Source organism: Ammospiza nelsoni, chromosome 15 (genome assembly GCF_027579445.1).
Source record: "Ammospiza nelsoni isolate bAmmNel1 chromosome 15, bAmmNel1.pri, whole genome shotgun sequence".
In the NCBI taxonomy this organism is placed as follows: domain Eukaryota; kingdom Metazoa; phylum Chordata; class Aves; order Passeriformes; family Passerellidae; genus Ammospiza; species Ammospiza nelsoni.
In genome coordinates, this window is record NC_080647.1 from 7,781,739 (window position 1) to 7,797,766 (window position 16,028).

At 43.8% G+C, this 16,028-nt stretch overlaps 1 protein-coding gene across 1 annotated transcript; it reads left to right on the top strand.

The window, feature by feature from the left end:
• Positions 1–1,035: 1,035 nt before the first annotated feature.
• LOC132080039 (sodium- and chloride-dependent neutral and basic amino acid transporter B(0+)-like) lies at positions 1,036–14,591 on the top strand. The gene is made up of 14 exons (XM_059483016.1): positions 1,036–1,078; positions 1,162–1,300; positions 3,066–3,197; positions 4,668–4,829; positions 6,168–6,303; positions 7,055–7,187; positions 8,993–9,133; positions 10,089–10,317; positions 10,402–10,527; positions 10,619–10,737; positions 11,906–12,005; positions 12,400–12,509; positions 13,498–13,665; positions 14,266–14,591. Exons 2-14 carry the CDS (start codon positions 1,231–1,233, stop codon positions 14,410–14,412), a joined length of 1,773 nt encoding a protein of 590 aa, XP_059338999.1. The 5' UTR covers positions 1,036–1,078; positions 1,162–1,230; the 3' UTR covers positions 14,413–14,591.
• The last annotated feature ends 1,437 nt before the right edge of the window (positions 14,592–16,028 follow it).

Genomic DNA, 16,028 nt, shown 5'->3' on the forward strand with positions numbered 1-16,028 from the left:
CGGAGTGGGCTGATCAGACGAGAGTCAGTGTTTGATGGGGGATTGGCAGTCCTGAGGTAGAAAACAAGAAGGAGAGTGTGTGGGTAGGTGTTGGAAGAGCAGGAAGAGGGGAAGGAATAGGGAGACATGCTAGAAGTGAAGGTGTGTGACAGAGAGGCGGCCAGGCAGGGGTGCAAGCAGAGCTGAAGAGCCCAGAGTGGGGGAGCGAGCCCAGGCAGGTTGGCGGCAGGGAAGTGGGTCGGGCTAAGGCGAGGAGCGAGGGCGTGCGGAGGGCAGGCGGTATTTAGGAGGGGAAGTGGGCAGGTGACCGTGCGAGGTGTTTGAGGCAGGTGGGTGTTCCCGAGGAAGCGGGCGCGGGGCCGGGGGAGGGTCAGCGGGCCCGGGCTGCGAGGGGCTGCCCCGGGGGCGGGAGGCGGCCCCGCCCGGGCCCCGGGGCAGCGCAGGGGCCGCGGTTCCCGGCAGGGCAGCGAGGGGCGGGCGGCTGCCGGCCCGATAAAGCGGCGGGCGGCGGGCGGCGCGGGCAGAGCGCAGCGGCGGCAGAGATGGGGATGCTCAGCCTGCCCGGCTTTCTGTCCTGCGGGAAGAAGAAGGTGAGGCGGCGGGGGGCGGGCTGGCCAGAGGCTCCTGGGCAGGTGTGCGAGAATGTAGGCGAGTGTGGGTGCACCTGGGCAGGTGGGTTGTGGAGGTGCCCAGGTGGGCGTAGCGGCGCTCGGGCAAGCAGGGCGCAGGTACGTCGGCAGCTGAGGGCAGGTATGAAGTTGTCTGTGCAGGCGAGATCCAAACAGGTAGCGGAAGGTAAAGTGGGATGAGCTCCTCGACAGATGTACAAGGCGCTAGGACAGGTGTTTTTTAAAGTGAGCATACAGGTATGTGCTGATGTGAACATCTGAACAATGTATGGGGGCATCTGCAGGGGCAGAATAGAGGAGTCTCCTGCAGCTGATAGCCCAAAGGAGTAAGTCAGAATTGTGGAGGTGTTTGGGCTTTCTGGGGGGACACTCTCTCACAGGTCTGTGCTGTCCTGCCAGAGGCCAACTGGACTGGTACCCAAAAAAATGACTCTGCTGATCCTGACAAGGTATGTCTCTGAACAGAGAAATGATGATATGATTGCCCTTCTTGCCTGGTGGGTATCACAAGCCTTCCCTCTTCTCTCCAAAGGATGTCAGATGCACCGATGAGAATGTGGACCGTGGCAACTGGACAAACAAAACTGAATACCTGCTGTCCATGGTGGGCTATGCCGTGGGCCTGGGCAACGTCTGGCGCTTTCCCTACCTCGCCTACCAGAATGGAGGAGGTACCTGTGCTGAACGGCGGGGTCACAGGGGGGGCACGCCTTGCTATCCCCAGGAGAGAGCAGAGCAAGCTCCAAGGGCCAGTTCTGAGGCTGGGCATGTTCTGTTAAAGCTGGATGTGAGCTCTGCCACCCTGGGAACTGGGATAGAGCCTGCTCATGGGAAAGGGCACTAAGAGGCACCTATGTGCTTTTTTGGTACCAGCTGAGAAGGGAAATAGTATTTAGTTTGAGTTGCAAATTTCTACCTGAGAACACCATCTTCTGAATTACTCATAAACAACGTGTACCTTTTTCTCCATGTGCCAATATCCTCTACTTGTCTAAATAGCTGTTTTCCCTCCCCCGTGCTTACCCTCTGGTAAGTTTATGTTATATACCATACCTGGTATGTTTATAGAGAACAGTGGAATCCCCTCTGCACCTTGTTTTTCCATGCAAACACTCTAAGCTGGAATAATTATCTCAGCTCAATAATTACCCAGATCAAACACTTGGGAAGTGTGAGACAGGGAGAGCCTCTACCTGCTTACGCAATGAACTAGTGGCAAAGCCACGCAGAGGCACTGGCTTCCTTGGCTTGTATTCCAGAGCTTTATGTACTTGCCAGGCGACCCCTGGTAATTAAAGAGTGCCTAAATGGTAACTGCAGAGAACTTACTTATGTGTACCTGTTTGCTCTGCCTAACTCTCGTTGAAGTAAAATTCTGGGCTGTAAAGGCAGTACAGCCCACACAGGTGCACATGGAATATAAGGAGGCATTTCCAGTATGGAATTTTTATTGGAGTGACATGGGTTGGTTTGCATTACTTGAAGTTTTGTTGAAGAAAATTGCGAAAACCAAGTAAGTTGTGATGTCAGGCCTTGGACTAGATGTTTTTTTTCATCTGCTGCAGCGGAGACTTTGCATTTAAAGCATATTTGTGCTGTTGCTTGCGTCCTTTTCTGTGCCCCTTGCCCATGATTGATAAAGACAACTGTTACATCCTTGTTTTGAAACAGAGAAGTAATGCAGTTAATTCTGTGGGACAATTTGCTTCCTGAAATTTCATCAGGTATTTGCAGTTCCTTGCAGAACTGGGTCCTTGATTGCTTTAAATTCACTGAGAGTGATGAGGACAGATTCCTGCAGGGATATCGTGTTATGTTTATGAAACTCGTGCTCTTGCTTTCCCTGTCTTCTGTGCACACACAAAGAAGTGCCAGTCCCTTTCACAGAACAAGGCACTCACTGATATCAGGTTAACATGCACTATTAAATGGACTTGAACAAGAGCCATCCTGAGATGATGTTTGACACAGGACTCAGCCAACCATAGAAAATAATCTTCATGCTTTGATGTCCAGTACCTGCTTAACAGGGCAGTTGCAAAACACAGCTGAGCACACAGAGGAATGGTTCTGTTCCTCTTTAAATTAAAAGTTGGAGGATTAAATAGAAAGTGGACAAGGTGCACTACAGTTAAGCAGCATTCTTACTTGTATTAGAGCACATCCTCGATAGTTTTTTATAAAATGAATTTACTTTCTTATAAGAGAAGTCATTCTTTTAAAATCAGTTCTGACATTCATTGCAGGTACTACTTAGTCTTATAGAAAACAGGACTTAGAAACAACTCTCTCTATTTCAAAAATAAGCGCCTCCAGTGGGGAGCAGGGGAGAAAGGAGGAGTATAAAATGTGATAAAACTGTGGTGAATGCTGAAAGATGCATTGTTTTCTCTGTGTGTGTGATTGTACTTTTCCCCCCATTTTTTATCTCCTCAGGTGCTTTTCTAATCCCCTACACCTTCATGCTGGCGTTAGCTGGCTTGCCCTTATTTTTCATGGAATGTTCCATTGGGCAGTTTGCCAGTCAAGGGCCAATTTTAGTCTGGAGAATGTTACCATTGTTTCAAGGTTGGTTTTCTTATCTTTCCTTTTATTCTAATAATAAACTGTTGTGAATTAATGATTTCTTAATGAAGTTACTAATTGTGAGACACCGATATCCGTGTTACCAGTGCTCTGTACTCAGGTATATACTTCCTCATTATTCAGTTAATAAACAGATGCTGAGTAAAGATTCCCCCAGAAAGGCTCTTGGTTATGAAAGGTTTTGTCAGAGATTCTTGTGCTCAGCAGCACATCACTCTCACTCCAGCTGTACAGGCAGAAGGAAATATCTCTGTTTTTCTGTGTGAGGGAAAAACTCAAGTAAAACAACTTGTGTGCAACAGATAAAAAGTAAATTTTAGAAGTTGACTTTATCCCTGGTTTTTTATGCTTCACGTCCAGTGTAGCTTGTGAGGCAATTGTGTGTTGGATGGGTTAATTCTGTATTTGGCTGCCAGTGTGGGCACAGGCACGTGGGTCTGGGTGCTCTGTGCAATCTTGTGCACAATCACCGAGCAGCTGTCTTGGGAGTCATCTGCTGGTGAGATAAAATAGCCTAGACTCTGGCTTTGTAAAGTGGGGTGCCTCTTGAGATAAGAGAAATCGTTGCATGCTGTAGTGGTAGTTTGAGTTTGTGGTGATGGTTTGTATTTCAAACACTCTCAAAGGAGATTTGTTTGGAAACAATTAACCATGAGCTTTACTCATGCCTGTCCATCCTGGTCCTGTACCAAGGGCGTAAAGGACTCTGCAATGGTTTTGTTTGTCTTAATCTACCAGAGGAGTTAACGTAGGAGAAGTTTCCTTCGGATGCAACAAGAATTTGCTTGTCACCTACAGAAACTGGTTGCCCCAACATTTACTCTTATTGCCAGTCTCTGTTCTGCAGCACAAGAAACTTTCACGAAAGCAGTCTGTCTATCTTAAAGCAAAAGGTTTTAAACCCAGCATATATTTTATATATCTGTAAAGACAGCAACTTATTTATAGTTTCTAAGATGACTGGTACTGTTTGTCAGGCTTTTCCAAACTCACAGAACAAAACTGATTTTAACAAGGGGGAGAACAGTAATATTGAGAAGATTTACTGTAGTTTAAAGCATTCATTACAGTGGAATCTTTAAAAGGGCTTGGGCAGTCCTAGTAGAGTTTGTTTTATTTTAGTAAATTTCCCTCTGGATGGGGAGAGAACAAAATACTGAATTTCTCCTTTAGACTTTGTAAATAGTCCATTTTTCTATGAGCTTGATTCAAATTGTGTTTCAAAAGCATGTTTGAGATGGTCAGTTTGGATCATATCCATCATTTAATGGGTTTGGAATATCGCTGTTTGTTTGCTGTTAAGAAATATTTTAAAACCAAACAAAAACCAACTTGAACTTCTTCCCAAGTCGCCTTTTAAAAGTCAAGTGAAGGCTATTTGTTTTGGTGGGAGGAGGGGTTTTGCAACCCGAGTTTGAGATGGTTAAGATATTTTGTGTTTCTCTTTCCTAGGAGTGGGCATCACAATGGTCATCCTGACAGCATTTGTGACTATCTACTACAATGTTATCATTGCTTATGCACTCTTCTATTTCTTTGCCTCATTTCAAAAAGTGCTGCCGTGGTCAGATTGCTTGTCCTGGTCAGATGATCTCTGCAGCAAGACACAAAAAGGTACCTTACTTACCAGACAGAGTTGAATATTATTGGTTTTGGTAAATGGTTATGTTTGGTAACTGTTTTCTGGGTGAAAGTACAGGATTAGGACAGCTACCCATGGCTTCAAAAGTCCTTCCTGGAGTTTTGTATCTGAACACAGAGGAGTGATGCTTATCCACTTCTTTGCCACCGGTTCTGGATGCTTGGGAAATCTACAGAGAACTGGGCTGAAATCACTCTGTTGGATCCTTTTTGTTTCCTTTTAAACCTCAGCTTTTTTCTAGTACATACATTTCCAATTGCTTGAAATACTGCATTCCCATTTCATCAGGCTTTGTGGCGAAAAAAACCCCTTCCATGAGACAAACTAGTGCAGTAGTTTTTATCGAGGTCTTTTCATTACTCCTTGCGTCCCCTGTGGCTATGGTAATCCTGAGCACCACTGAGGCGCTGGTTTCACTCTTCATTAACTCTATAAAATATTTCTCCACACCATTGTTCTTGTGTTTCACAGTAGATGTAGGGCCTAAGCAGTTACCTCACCAGTTTCTGTATCAGACCAGTTTAAGGCAAAAGGTGAAGTTGGTGAGGTAATTGCCAGTTAGCAGCTGGAAATGTTCTTGCCTGGTAACCAGTCATTATTAAAATAACAAGGAGAAGATGAGGATGGATTATATTGTGTGCAGTATTAATGTAAATATATCTCAACCATATATCTGAAAATATCTTCTAAGAGGCCTTATGTAACAAAAAGTTGGTGATTATTTATTGGTAAAACAAGAAAGATTTCAGCACCTAATTTGTAAGTTTTGGGGGAACACATAACTGAACTGAACTGAGGAAGCAGTCCTGAAATAGGCTTCAATGAGAATTTCCAGTAAATGCTGATGCATATGCTGATGAAGTGTTTTTTATTGTATGTTCTGGTAAAAAATTCCCAACCCAGTTTCCATTCCTCCAACTCTGCTCCAAGGAAAATATGTAAAGTGTTCTAACAAGCCCTCTGCCGCAATCAGATGAATATCAGATACCAGATGATCCATGTGTTACCTTGGTTTGGGACAAAGGTTTTCATAGAGTAACCAAGGCTACAATTTTAACTATGCTCAGATTTGATTTTTGGAAGTATTCTTGAGGATAAGTAAAACGTGGTGAGCACACCAGATTCTTGGTGTTTTGATTTACAGTCAAGTAGTGAAATCACAGCTGCAAGTGACATTTCCGGTTTGTTTCCAAATCTTGTTAGCAGGCAAACTGAAGCTGTAATTGCTTAGGAAACACATTTGCTGTATCGGTCTGATTTTTTAAATAAGAGTCATCCAAGTATTAATGATTCCTTTTTCTTGATTTCAGTAAATGACTGCAACACAACCTACAATGGGAATATAATTCGTGCAAACTACACCTTCGTCACGGCAAACAATCTCACGTGTATAGAGGGCACCATAACCTACAAACCAGTGCAATTTCCTACCGAGCAATACTGGAAGTAAGTAAATACTTTAAAGAAATTACTGAAAAAATACCTTTTTATGCATTGTGGTTTTGGATGCACCTTTTATTTTTGTCTTATCTTGCAGTCCAGAAAAAAATCTAGTCAAGGGACATGGGCATGCAAATCACTAGAGAGGTGACTTAAAATTTAATTGATAAGTTTGGCTTTTTTTAAGAGAAATTATGTATAGAAAGAGAAGCAAGTGAGTCAACTTTAACCAATTGGAAAATGCTGCCATTTCTAGAAGTCCTCTTCTCTGGGGTCCTGGTAGGCACAACTTGGCATCTTTACACATAGCATATACTTTTCTTTTTCTCAGGAGTTACTGTGTAAAATATATTCACCTTATTCTGAATCTGGGCCTGTTGTAAAATTGTCATTTCTTTATTGTTCCACGGTCTCAATTTGCCTCATGTTCACTGGGTTCCTGGAAACTGATTCTTTTGGGCTCTTCTTTTCCTGTCAGGATTTCACGATTAACACAGAATATCTTAGGTGGGTCTTACAGGAGATGTATGGAGAGATGAGAGCTGGTAGGCTTCAAAAAGAAGGAAAAATTGCAGTTACATACATATACAGCTTCTCATTGCCAATCATGCAATTCCAACTGCACGCTCTTGGAAGAGGCTGCAGAGTGTTGTAATAGCCTCACACAGCAGCTCATTTTTTCTGGAGAAGTAGCTGAAGTGTGTGAGGTTTGTGTGCTGTGCCATCCCCTCCTGACGGGAGCATCGTGTGCTTTCAGCAAAGTGGCTCTGCAGCGCTCGAGCGGGCTGGACGAGACCGGCAGGGTCGTCTGGTACCTGGCTCTCTGCCTCCTCCTCGCCTGGATCATTGTTGCAGGTGCCCTGTACAAAGGAATCAAATCTTCTGGAAAGGTATGGTAGGAAGACCAAGGAGATGACTTTTGGCCTGATTCTGCCCTCCCAATGTCAGCTGGAGCCAGGGAAGTTTAGCACAAGGCAGGATGCAGTCCTAACACACCCGCCTCTGCTGGGCTCAGCATTTGTCTTCCCTTCTGCTCCTCGGCTTCACAACTGTTACATAAAATATGAGTAAGGTGCTGATTGCACAGCTATTACTTCACTCCTGGGCCTCCACTCCACTGGGCTGCCCTGTATTTTGAATCTTGCCGTTGTGCCGGTGATTCCAGCTGAGTTTTAGCCGTTGCCTGGGCTGTGTGATGGAAGCGTGCGTGTGATGGCACACATGGGCACACGCCCTGGGAGCACCTGGTGATTATTTTGTGCTTCCAGTCTGGTTGAGATGGTTGGACCATACAGGTCAGGTGCTGTGAACAGGTGTGTGTGTGCGCAGGTTTCTGGCAGATTGTGAAATGTTGTTTGTTCCCAAGAGTTGAAATTAGTTGTAGGGACAAGGTACTTAGATGCTTGTTTTCAGAATCTGTCTCTGCTGAGCTCCCATTTCCACAAGCTGCAGCATGGTTTTCTGGAGGTTTTTTGGGCTAGGCTGACTTCAGGCAGGCTGAATTTCATCCTTTCTCACCGAGACCCTTTTCTTGGCTTGGTTTCTTCCTCCTCATACTCTTTTCTCACCTTTGTGTTGCATCTCCATCATTTACATCTTCAGTCTCAGTTGCCTTTGCTCTTTTGTTCACCTTCTCTGCACAGATTTTTTCCCCATTTTCCTTCTGTCATTGTGCCTTTCTTTGGTTCCTTGCTGCCTCCTTTCCTCCGCTCAGTATGCGGTCTCCTCCTGTTTTGATTTCTATTTGGAGCTTTCTGTCCTTGTTTCAGTGCTTTGGGGTGGAATATCTGTTCTTTCCCAGCCTCAATTATTTGGCTGCATGGCTCTTCTTATGTTCTTTGTGTTCCTGGCAGTTGCTCTTGCTGTTGTCATTTTTTTCTGGCACCAAGACAATTTTCTTTGGAGAGTAAGGTGAGACTTGGAAGAATCTAGCTGGGCAGGAGCAAGACAGATGAAAGGCAGTGAGAATTGTGCCAGGCAAGCATGAAGGAAGTCTTTGGAAATGTCAGACTCACCACACAATGGCACAATGCTCTGGCTTGGTGGAGGCAGCAGTCCTGGGTCAATTCCCTGTCTGAATAACACTGAGATTAAGACTCAAGAAACCAGAGTATTGTTGAACGTAGCCTGTGTGACAATAACTGTACTGCTGGCCTTGGTTCCATTGTGCTACTACAACAGAATAGAACTGTGTCTGAGAGAACCTAAAAGTCCTTGCTCCAGCAAAGAAAGCTTCCAGAGCAGTGACTTTAAAAAAAATTTTTTGTTTTGGCTTTTGTTTGAGGGATGGTTGAGGGGAGTAGCAGAGAGCTCATCAGGAGATAATTCCCCCCTGGTGGCCTAGTTTTTCCTGGCTTTCAGCTTGCACTTGCTAGAAGCACTGCCTAGCAAGAGATGTCTGGGCTAGTTGAATCCAGACCTACAGCAGTAAATCATGCCAGAAAAATGCATTTCTGAAACTGGTCAAGTGCGCTCTCAAAAGTGGATATGTGGCTTGGGCCTTCTGTTTCTGCTGGAATGCAGCTCCAGAACCGGCTAAGCCAGATGGTTTGGTGGTTGGCATGTGCTCATTTCTCTGGTTGCCTGTTTCTCTTTTGTACCAGCAGACCTTAGCCTAAAGCCTGTCCAGTCTTCCTGCATGAAGGTCTGTGGATCCCCTCACACCTAATGTGTGTCCCTGCCCATCTTTCTGCAGGTTGTCTACTTTACTGCACTCTTCCCATATGTCATCCTGTTCGTCCTGTTGGTGCGAGGTGCCACCCTGGAAGGTGCTTTGGATGGCGTCCAGTTCTACATTGGGAGAGAGTCCAACATCACCAAGCTGATGGAGGCAGAGGTGAGAGGAAGTTCAGCCCCAGAAGTGTGACACGCTTTCCTGGTTATGTGGCTTTCTTCTTTTTTATCCAGTCAGGTCCTTCAGGTTCTGCCCTGTATTTTGTATCAGCAGCTGGTTGTGTAAAAAGTCCAAGCCCCTATTGCAGCTACTCTCAAATTGAACGACAGTCACCTCCTTCGCCCTCCCTGCCACACCAGTGATGAGAACTGTGCTATTGCTTCTAAGCAGTTCTTGGGGACCATGCTGGAGTTTAATCTTAGCAGGATCTGCTGACAAAGTTCTTGCTGTTGATTTTAAGGGACTTTATCATAAGGCTGAAGGGATCCCTGAGTTTGAAATTCAGGCCATGCCTTGCCTGGGAAATTACCTTGGGTAATTAGGTGGACCAGGAAGGGCACCTCATGCAAAGAAAGCCAGAACTTTCTTTGTTCTGGCTTATGCCAATATTATTGCAGTTTTATCAAAAGCAACCATTAGGTGTGATATTTATTTGTGGTATTTATATGAGTGCTTGGCACTAGCTGAGGGGCTACATCAGAAGCAGGAGTGGTTTGTTTAGGTCACACAAGTGGGAGGGTACATGGAAGTTCTCACTCCTGCAGCCAGTCCTGGTGATCCTTATTTGTTGTGTCTGTGCCAAGATTCATATCTCAGCAATTCACCTATGTGAACAAATCTAATCTTTTCTTCAGGGTTAGCCCACTACGATTTAAGTATTTGGCAACGTGCTTGGGATGTGACCTTTAGACACGATAGAGATACTGTTTGTGATTGAGACTGCAAGGTCACCAGCATGTTATATTCTATCCTCCCTAAAATTCATACAAAATAGAATTAGATACACAGGCTGAATGAAAAAAGATACCCTTGTGCTTCAATGGTGGACAGACTTAATTGTTTATGATAAATACTATAAGTAATACAGCAATTCTCATGTTATTTTTTCTTTTGGCAGGTTTGGAAAGCTGCAGCCACCCAGATATTTTTCTCCCTTTCTACGGGGTGGGGTGGGCTTGTTGCTTTGTCTTCATACAACAAGTTCTACAACAACTGCTACGCAGATGCCATTATAGTTTGTGTGGTCAACTGTGCCACCAGTGTATTTGCTGGGTTTGCAATATTCTCCATCCTGGGACACATGGCATTTGTGTCTCAGAGGCCTGTCGCAGAGGTGGTGGACTCAGGTAGGCTGATGGTCACACTGTTGGTATTGGGACTTGCATTGGCCAAGGCACGACAACAACATCCTTCTCTCCACTATTTTCCAGGGTTTGATCTGGCCTTTGTAGCCTACCCAGAGGCTCTCACTCAGTTACCAGTTTCTACTCTGTGGTCCATCCTGTTTTTCTTCATGCTTGTGCTTTTGGGCCTTGACTCCCAGTTTGCCCTTATAGGTAAGTGGGGTTTTAAGTGACTCATGTCTTTTCAAGTGACCATTGCCTTTCTTAATTTTGCTGTTCAAACTCACTTCTTCTTCCTTTGCAGAAACAGTTATAACCAGCATTCAAGATATAAATCCCACCGCGTTAAAAAAATATAGAGGACCTATAACCGTGGGTGTGTGTGCAGTATTGTTTTTATTTGGGCTTGTCTGTGTTACTCAGGTAAGAAATTAAGTTTTTTGGTAGTGAGTTTAGTTATGCTGCAAGTGATGAACTCAAATCAAAATACCCTTTCCAACTGTTGCTTTCTTTGTGGATAAATCTTAGAGACCCCAGAATATTGACAGTGTGCCTAAACACCCAAGCAAGTGGAAAGCTTGAAGAACCAAAGGTTTTCTGTGATTATTGAACTGAGACAGGCTTTTAAATAGAAGGCTTTTACAGAGCCTGCAAATGATCAGCCTGATTTATGGTTCCTCAGTTCAGGAATTTATTTGTGTATTCACAAGTACACACATAGAACATGTCCACAGCAGAGTGGGTGCTGCTAATAAATGCTGATGGGATCTTTTTGTTCAGAACTCACTACCAAGGAGGACAGGAATTAAGGAATGGCCTGTCCATGTATTAAAAACCCATTGGCTCATGAGCATTTGTAGATTGCATGGGTACTTCTCCTGCATGTGTATAGTTCTATAAATAGATATACAGAAAAGGAATTTTAAGTATACTGTGTAAAATTTCTTGAGGCAATTGCTTTTAAGGGTGTAAAGGTTCACTGCTATTACTCCATCTAGAAATAAAGATTTATGTGTGTAATTAGACTCAAAATGTGAAGGAGGTAATTGTGGTGAGTAGACATTTGTATCGTCAAGCAAAGTACATAAGTCATGAAACAGGATGATGGGGAAGCTTGCAAGGGACTCAATCACAAGAGTGTGGAATGGCTCAGAGATTGTTTCCTGCTCTGGGATCTTGCTTTTGCATGCTGGTGTTCAAAGCTGTGGTTAACCCCATGGAGAAGTCAGGCATGTCAGAGGATTGAAGCCTCCCAGAACTGATAACAGGTATAGCCGTTGCTGTAGTTCAGTATAAAACCTTCGACCCCAAATTTATTCCTGTAAGTTCCAAATTTAAATCTTGCTCTCAGCTGTTTATGTATGCTCTCTATATGCATAGATCTTGCTTGTAGCACCTATAGTGTTTTGTTAGATGTGCTTTTCAACTTTACATAGAGGATTTAAAGAAAATAATATTCACAAATCTGTAGTTGACCTGGAGAACTGTGAACTTAAAAACTCAGAGTCATGATTAGTTAAATTGTCTTGAACAAATGCATCTTATCTGTATGTTACTACTCAAATTCTAACCTCTAATGTTTGTCCTGCAGGCAGGAGTTTACTGGGTTAACCTAATAGATCACTTCTGTGCTGGATGGGGAATCCTCATTTCAGCTTCCCTGGAGATAATAGGCATCTCCCACATTTACGGTAAATTATTTGCATTGAAAACACATTAATTAAACTAAACAATCCCAGGAGCAGTGTATATCATGGAGTCACAGTATGGCTTTGGGGTGGAAGGAACTTGAAAAATCATCCTGATTCCAGCCCCTGTCATGGGCAGGGACACCTTCCAATAGACCAGGTTTCTCAAAGGCCCATCCAGCCTGGCCTTGAGCAGTGCCAGGGGTATAAAATACTAATTATTACAATAAAGAAATTATAAGTTAACCATCTGAATAATAATAGGATTAAAAAAAACTTTAATGCGGAGCTGGAGAAACTGTCCTTGATTATTGCTTTTCTTTGATCACTTTTGACTAACCCCACGTGCAAGGGAGGTACCTGCTTTACAGTGAGTCCCATGATTGTCTTCCAACAGGAGGAAAAAGGTTCATTGAAGACATTGAAATGATGATTGGAAAGAAGACCAATTCATTCTGGCTGTGGTGGAAAATGTCCTGGTTTTATGTCACTCCTGTGGTGTTAATGGTGAGTGCACATGACTGGATTGTGTTAGTGTGACAGAATGTAGTAACTTAATATTGAAGAGGTTGCTTTGTGAAGATTCAGGACTGACTGCCCAGGCTCTGTGTATAAAGATGGGGCATAGCTGTGCCAGTGAAGTGAACTATGGGCTGTATCTGCTTTCTGATACACTCCCTCCTCCTTTGATGCACTCCAGGAGAGGCTGGGGCTTGAGATCAGTAACTAGAGAGCTGGGTCTACACTCCCAAGGACTAACACAGGGCAGCTAGATCCTCTGCCTTGGCAGCGGGATTATCTTAATTTCAGACTGAGATTGGTTTGAAAACCTTTTGAGGGAAATCCCATTTTTGGGTCAGATGTTCTGCTGTCTAACTGAGACCTTTAAATGTCCTGTTGAATGTTTGGTTTTTGTTAAACCTGTACTTCCAATTGTGAGTGTAGATGGTTGGATTATGTTACTATGAAATAATTGATCAACATTGCCAATCCAGGAACAGTGGGAAGTCACTCTGGCCAGTACATTACCTGTAATCTGCCCAGACTATAGTTTAGAAAATGCTGCTTAAAACGATCCAATTTCTGAAGCAATATTTGCCAATTTCTAATCTTAGGTTCTTTCCTGTGTTCCTGTAAATAATGGAATACAGGAATGCAAAAAACATTTAGAGAAGGGTACTGGGCTCAGCCAGCAATACATATATTACCCAACATAAGATTTAAAGAAAACCTAGAGATTAAGTTATGTTCAAACACAAATATACTTAGTGCACTTCAGCGCTGGTGTCATTTTTCAGTCCTGGCCTTCAGTCTTGCTGCTTGTTGATGACCGAACACCAAAGTCTGCACAACTGTTCTCATACTCAGGAAACAAGAGGGAACTGTGCAGAACTTGCAGACAACCCTTCTTTTTATTAAACCAACTTGGAAGCAGTGCAAATTCAATGTTGTTGGAAACCTGCTTTTCTCTGATTGTTTTTGCCATTTTTTCTAGGCTGTTTTGATCTGGTCTTTGATGACATTTTCAAATCCCACTTATGGCTCAATAATATACCCAGCCTGGGGAAACATTCTTGGCTGGTGCATGATCATCTTCAGCATCATGTGGATTCCTGTTATTGCTATTGTAAAACTATATAGAGCTGAAGGAACCCTTCTTGAGGTAAGGGCAAAAAAACCCACTGATATAGCCTCAAATCTGAATTTCTTTGGTATTATCAGGACCACCTGTGCTGTTTTCTCCAACACATTTACTACTTAGACATGTTTTTCAAATGGACTTTTAGACCAAAGCATTATCTCTGGTAGTTGCATCAAAGGTGCATCTCCCTGCCATGTTCTGATAAAAAGATAAAGTCTAATTCTTTGGGAGTGCACACACACCATTTGAGAGAGATTTTTCATCAGTTCTGTTGCTATTCCAGCTTCTTTAAATTCTCTGAAGAATTTCTATTGCTTTCTATCCCCATATAATTTTCTGGAGTTTTGCCTCCCATTCCTCACAGAAGCAAGTGACACATCTGAGATATTCTGCTCTTGGCAAGCTTTCCCAAACAGTTGTGTTGGTCACAGCTTTTCCTGTTCCTTGACCTCAGCGTGCAGCACCCACCAACCCCAAGGACACTTGGAACGATTTTCAGCAACTTTGGTGATTTGCCATTTGTTGAGCTGCAGTGTGTGCCTAGAGCTATAATTGTACTGAATTTTAGAAGCAGCCTGCACTAAGGGAACACATTACATGCCTGTTGGTTTTGCTTTGCAGCGCCTTGTCAGCTGCTGCCGGCCTGCAGCAAACTGGGGCCCCTACCTGGAGTGTCACCGAGGGGAGCGGTACAGCCACATGGTGGACCCCAGGAGAAAGGAGGACGAGAATCCCCCTGCGGATGCGGCTGCCGTCTCAGACAAGTGACTGTGAGATGGCTGTTTGGATGACTGCTTTTCAGAACATACATGTGGCTTTCGTCTTTCAATATTGCGAAAAAAAAAAAAAAAAAAGGCAAATGAGCAGCCCTGCAATGAAAGCAAGTTGTATTATTTATTTTTATTGTTTTAGTCTTTGGGGAGGAACACATCAATTAGGCACTGAGATCTCACCAGGTGTGTAGGTTGAGAGGGCAGGATAATCCATTGCAGGGTCCCCAGGCTGCTGGACTGGGCATGATTAACCCCATCTAGCTGGTATCCAGCTGTACTGCAGATACAGGTATGGGGGAGAGTAAAGACATTCTGGTGCTCCCAGCTGGAGCCCAAAGGTGCTGTGTGTGCGGGTGCCCGTGCCCTGAGGGGCAGCTCTGCCACCCCAGCGGTGTGCAGTAAGCAGAGGGGAACGGGTGTGCTGCTGCCGGGCACTGGAGCTCAGGGAACATGAATAATTCTTCTCTGTCTAAGCCTTGCTCCCTAAGCTCCTCTGTAAGCACCGTGGAGGCTGCTCAGGATTTGATGTTGAGTATACTCTGTGTGTGTGTGTGTGTGTGTGTGTGTTCGTGTGTGTGTGTTGTCTAAACAAATACAAATATTGTGTGGCAAAAATTGCCATCGCAGGAAATAAGGTTTAAACATGGTTGAAAGCAGGCTGCCTTCTATTTCTCATTCCCCTTGGGATCCCTAAAGAGCTATCTTCTCTCTCATGCCCTGTGCTCAGCCCTCATCTGTCTTTAATTCAAAGACATCATGTTTCCATATTCTCTGGCTCTACAGGATGAAAGGGTAACCATTGATTTCTGGTTTGTCTGCTCTCCTATTTTCATCAATGCTTTACCCATCAGGTTTTTTTCTGCTTCTTTCAGTCAGATTTGAGTTTCCCTTCCAAAGGAGACCCAAAGTGCTTTTAAAATAGATTCAAGCAGTATTATGGTAGGGCCAAAAGAAGCAGAACTTAAAGTGAAGGTTACAACTACTTTGTAGTGCTGTTTATCCAAAATTTGCTGAAATGATGAAATTAATGAAAAGTTATGAAGTTTGTAATGTATTTGGGAACACAGACTTGAGCATCTACATAGGCAGGAAGGGTTTGGGTGAAGAGAAACTGACTTGTAATACAAGTGAATCCAGGTAAAGGGGAGAAAAAAAGACTGAGGAGAGAATGAATACATTTGGTGTGCTGAAGAACACCTCTCACTGTGATAATGGTTCCTTGGGAACAAAGCAGCAGTGTTCAGCTGTCACGTCCTCTCAGGGCTTTGTCACTTTTTCTGGCCATGAAGGAGTGTGGCTACTGGCTTTCTTGCTCAAGCAGCATACCTTGGTTTATGTTTTATACTTGGGGAGTTTTGTGCGTGGGGTTTTTTTTCCTTTTTTTTGTGACAAATCAACACTTTATGGTGAACAAATATGATTTCCCCCCTATTTTTAATGATTCTGGAACTGGCAAATAAAATGTAATTTTCTGTTTTTAATGCGTTTGGACCTAGAAACTTTTAATTTTGTGTGTGGAGTTGGTGGCCACAAAAGCTGCTATGATCCTAAGCCTTTGAGAGCATGAAGTGGAAAGATTCAACCTCCAGGAAGGTTGCAATAGTCTTGTTT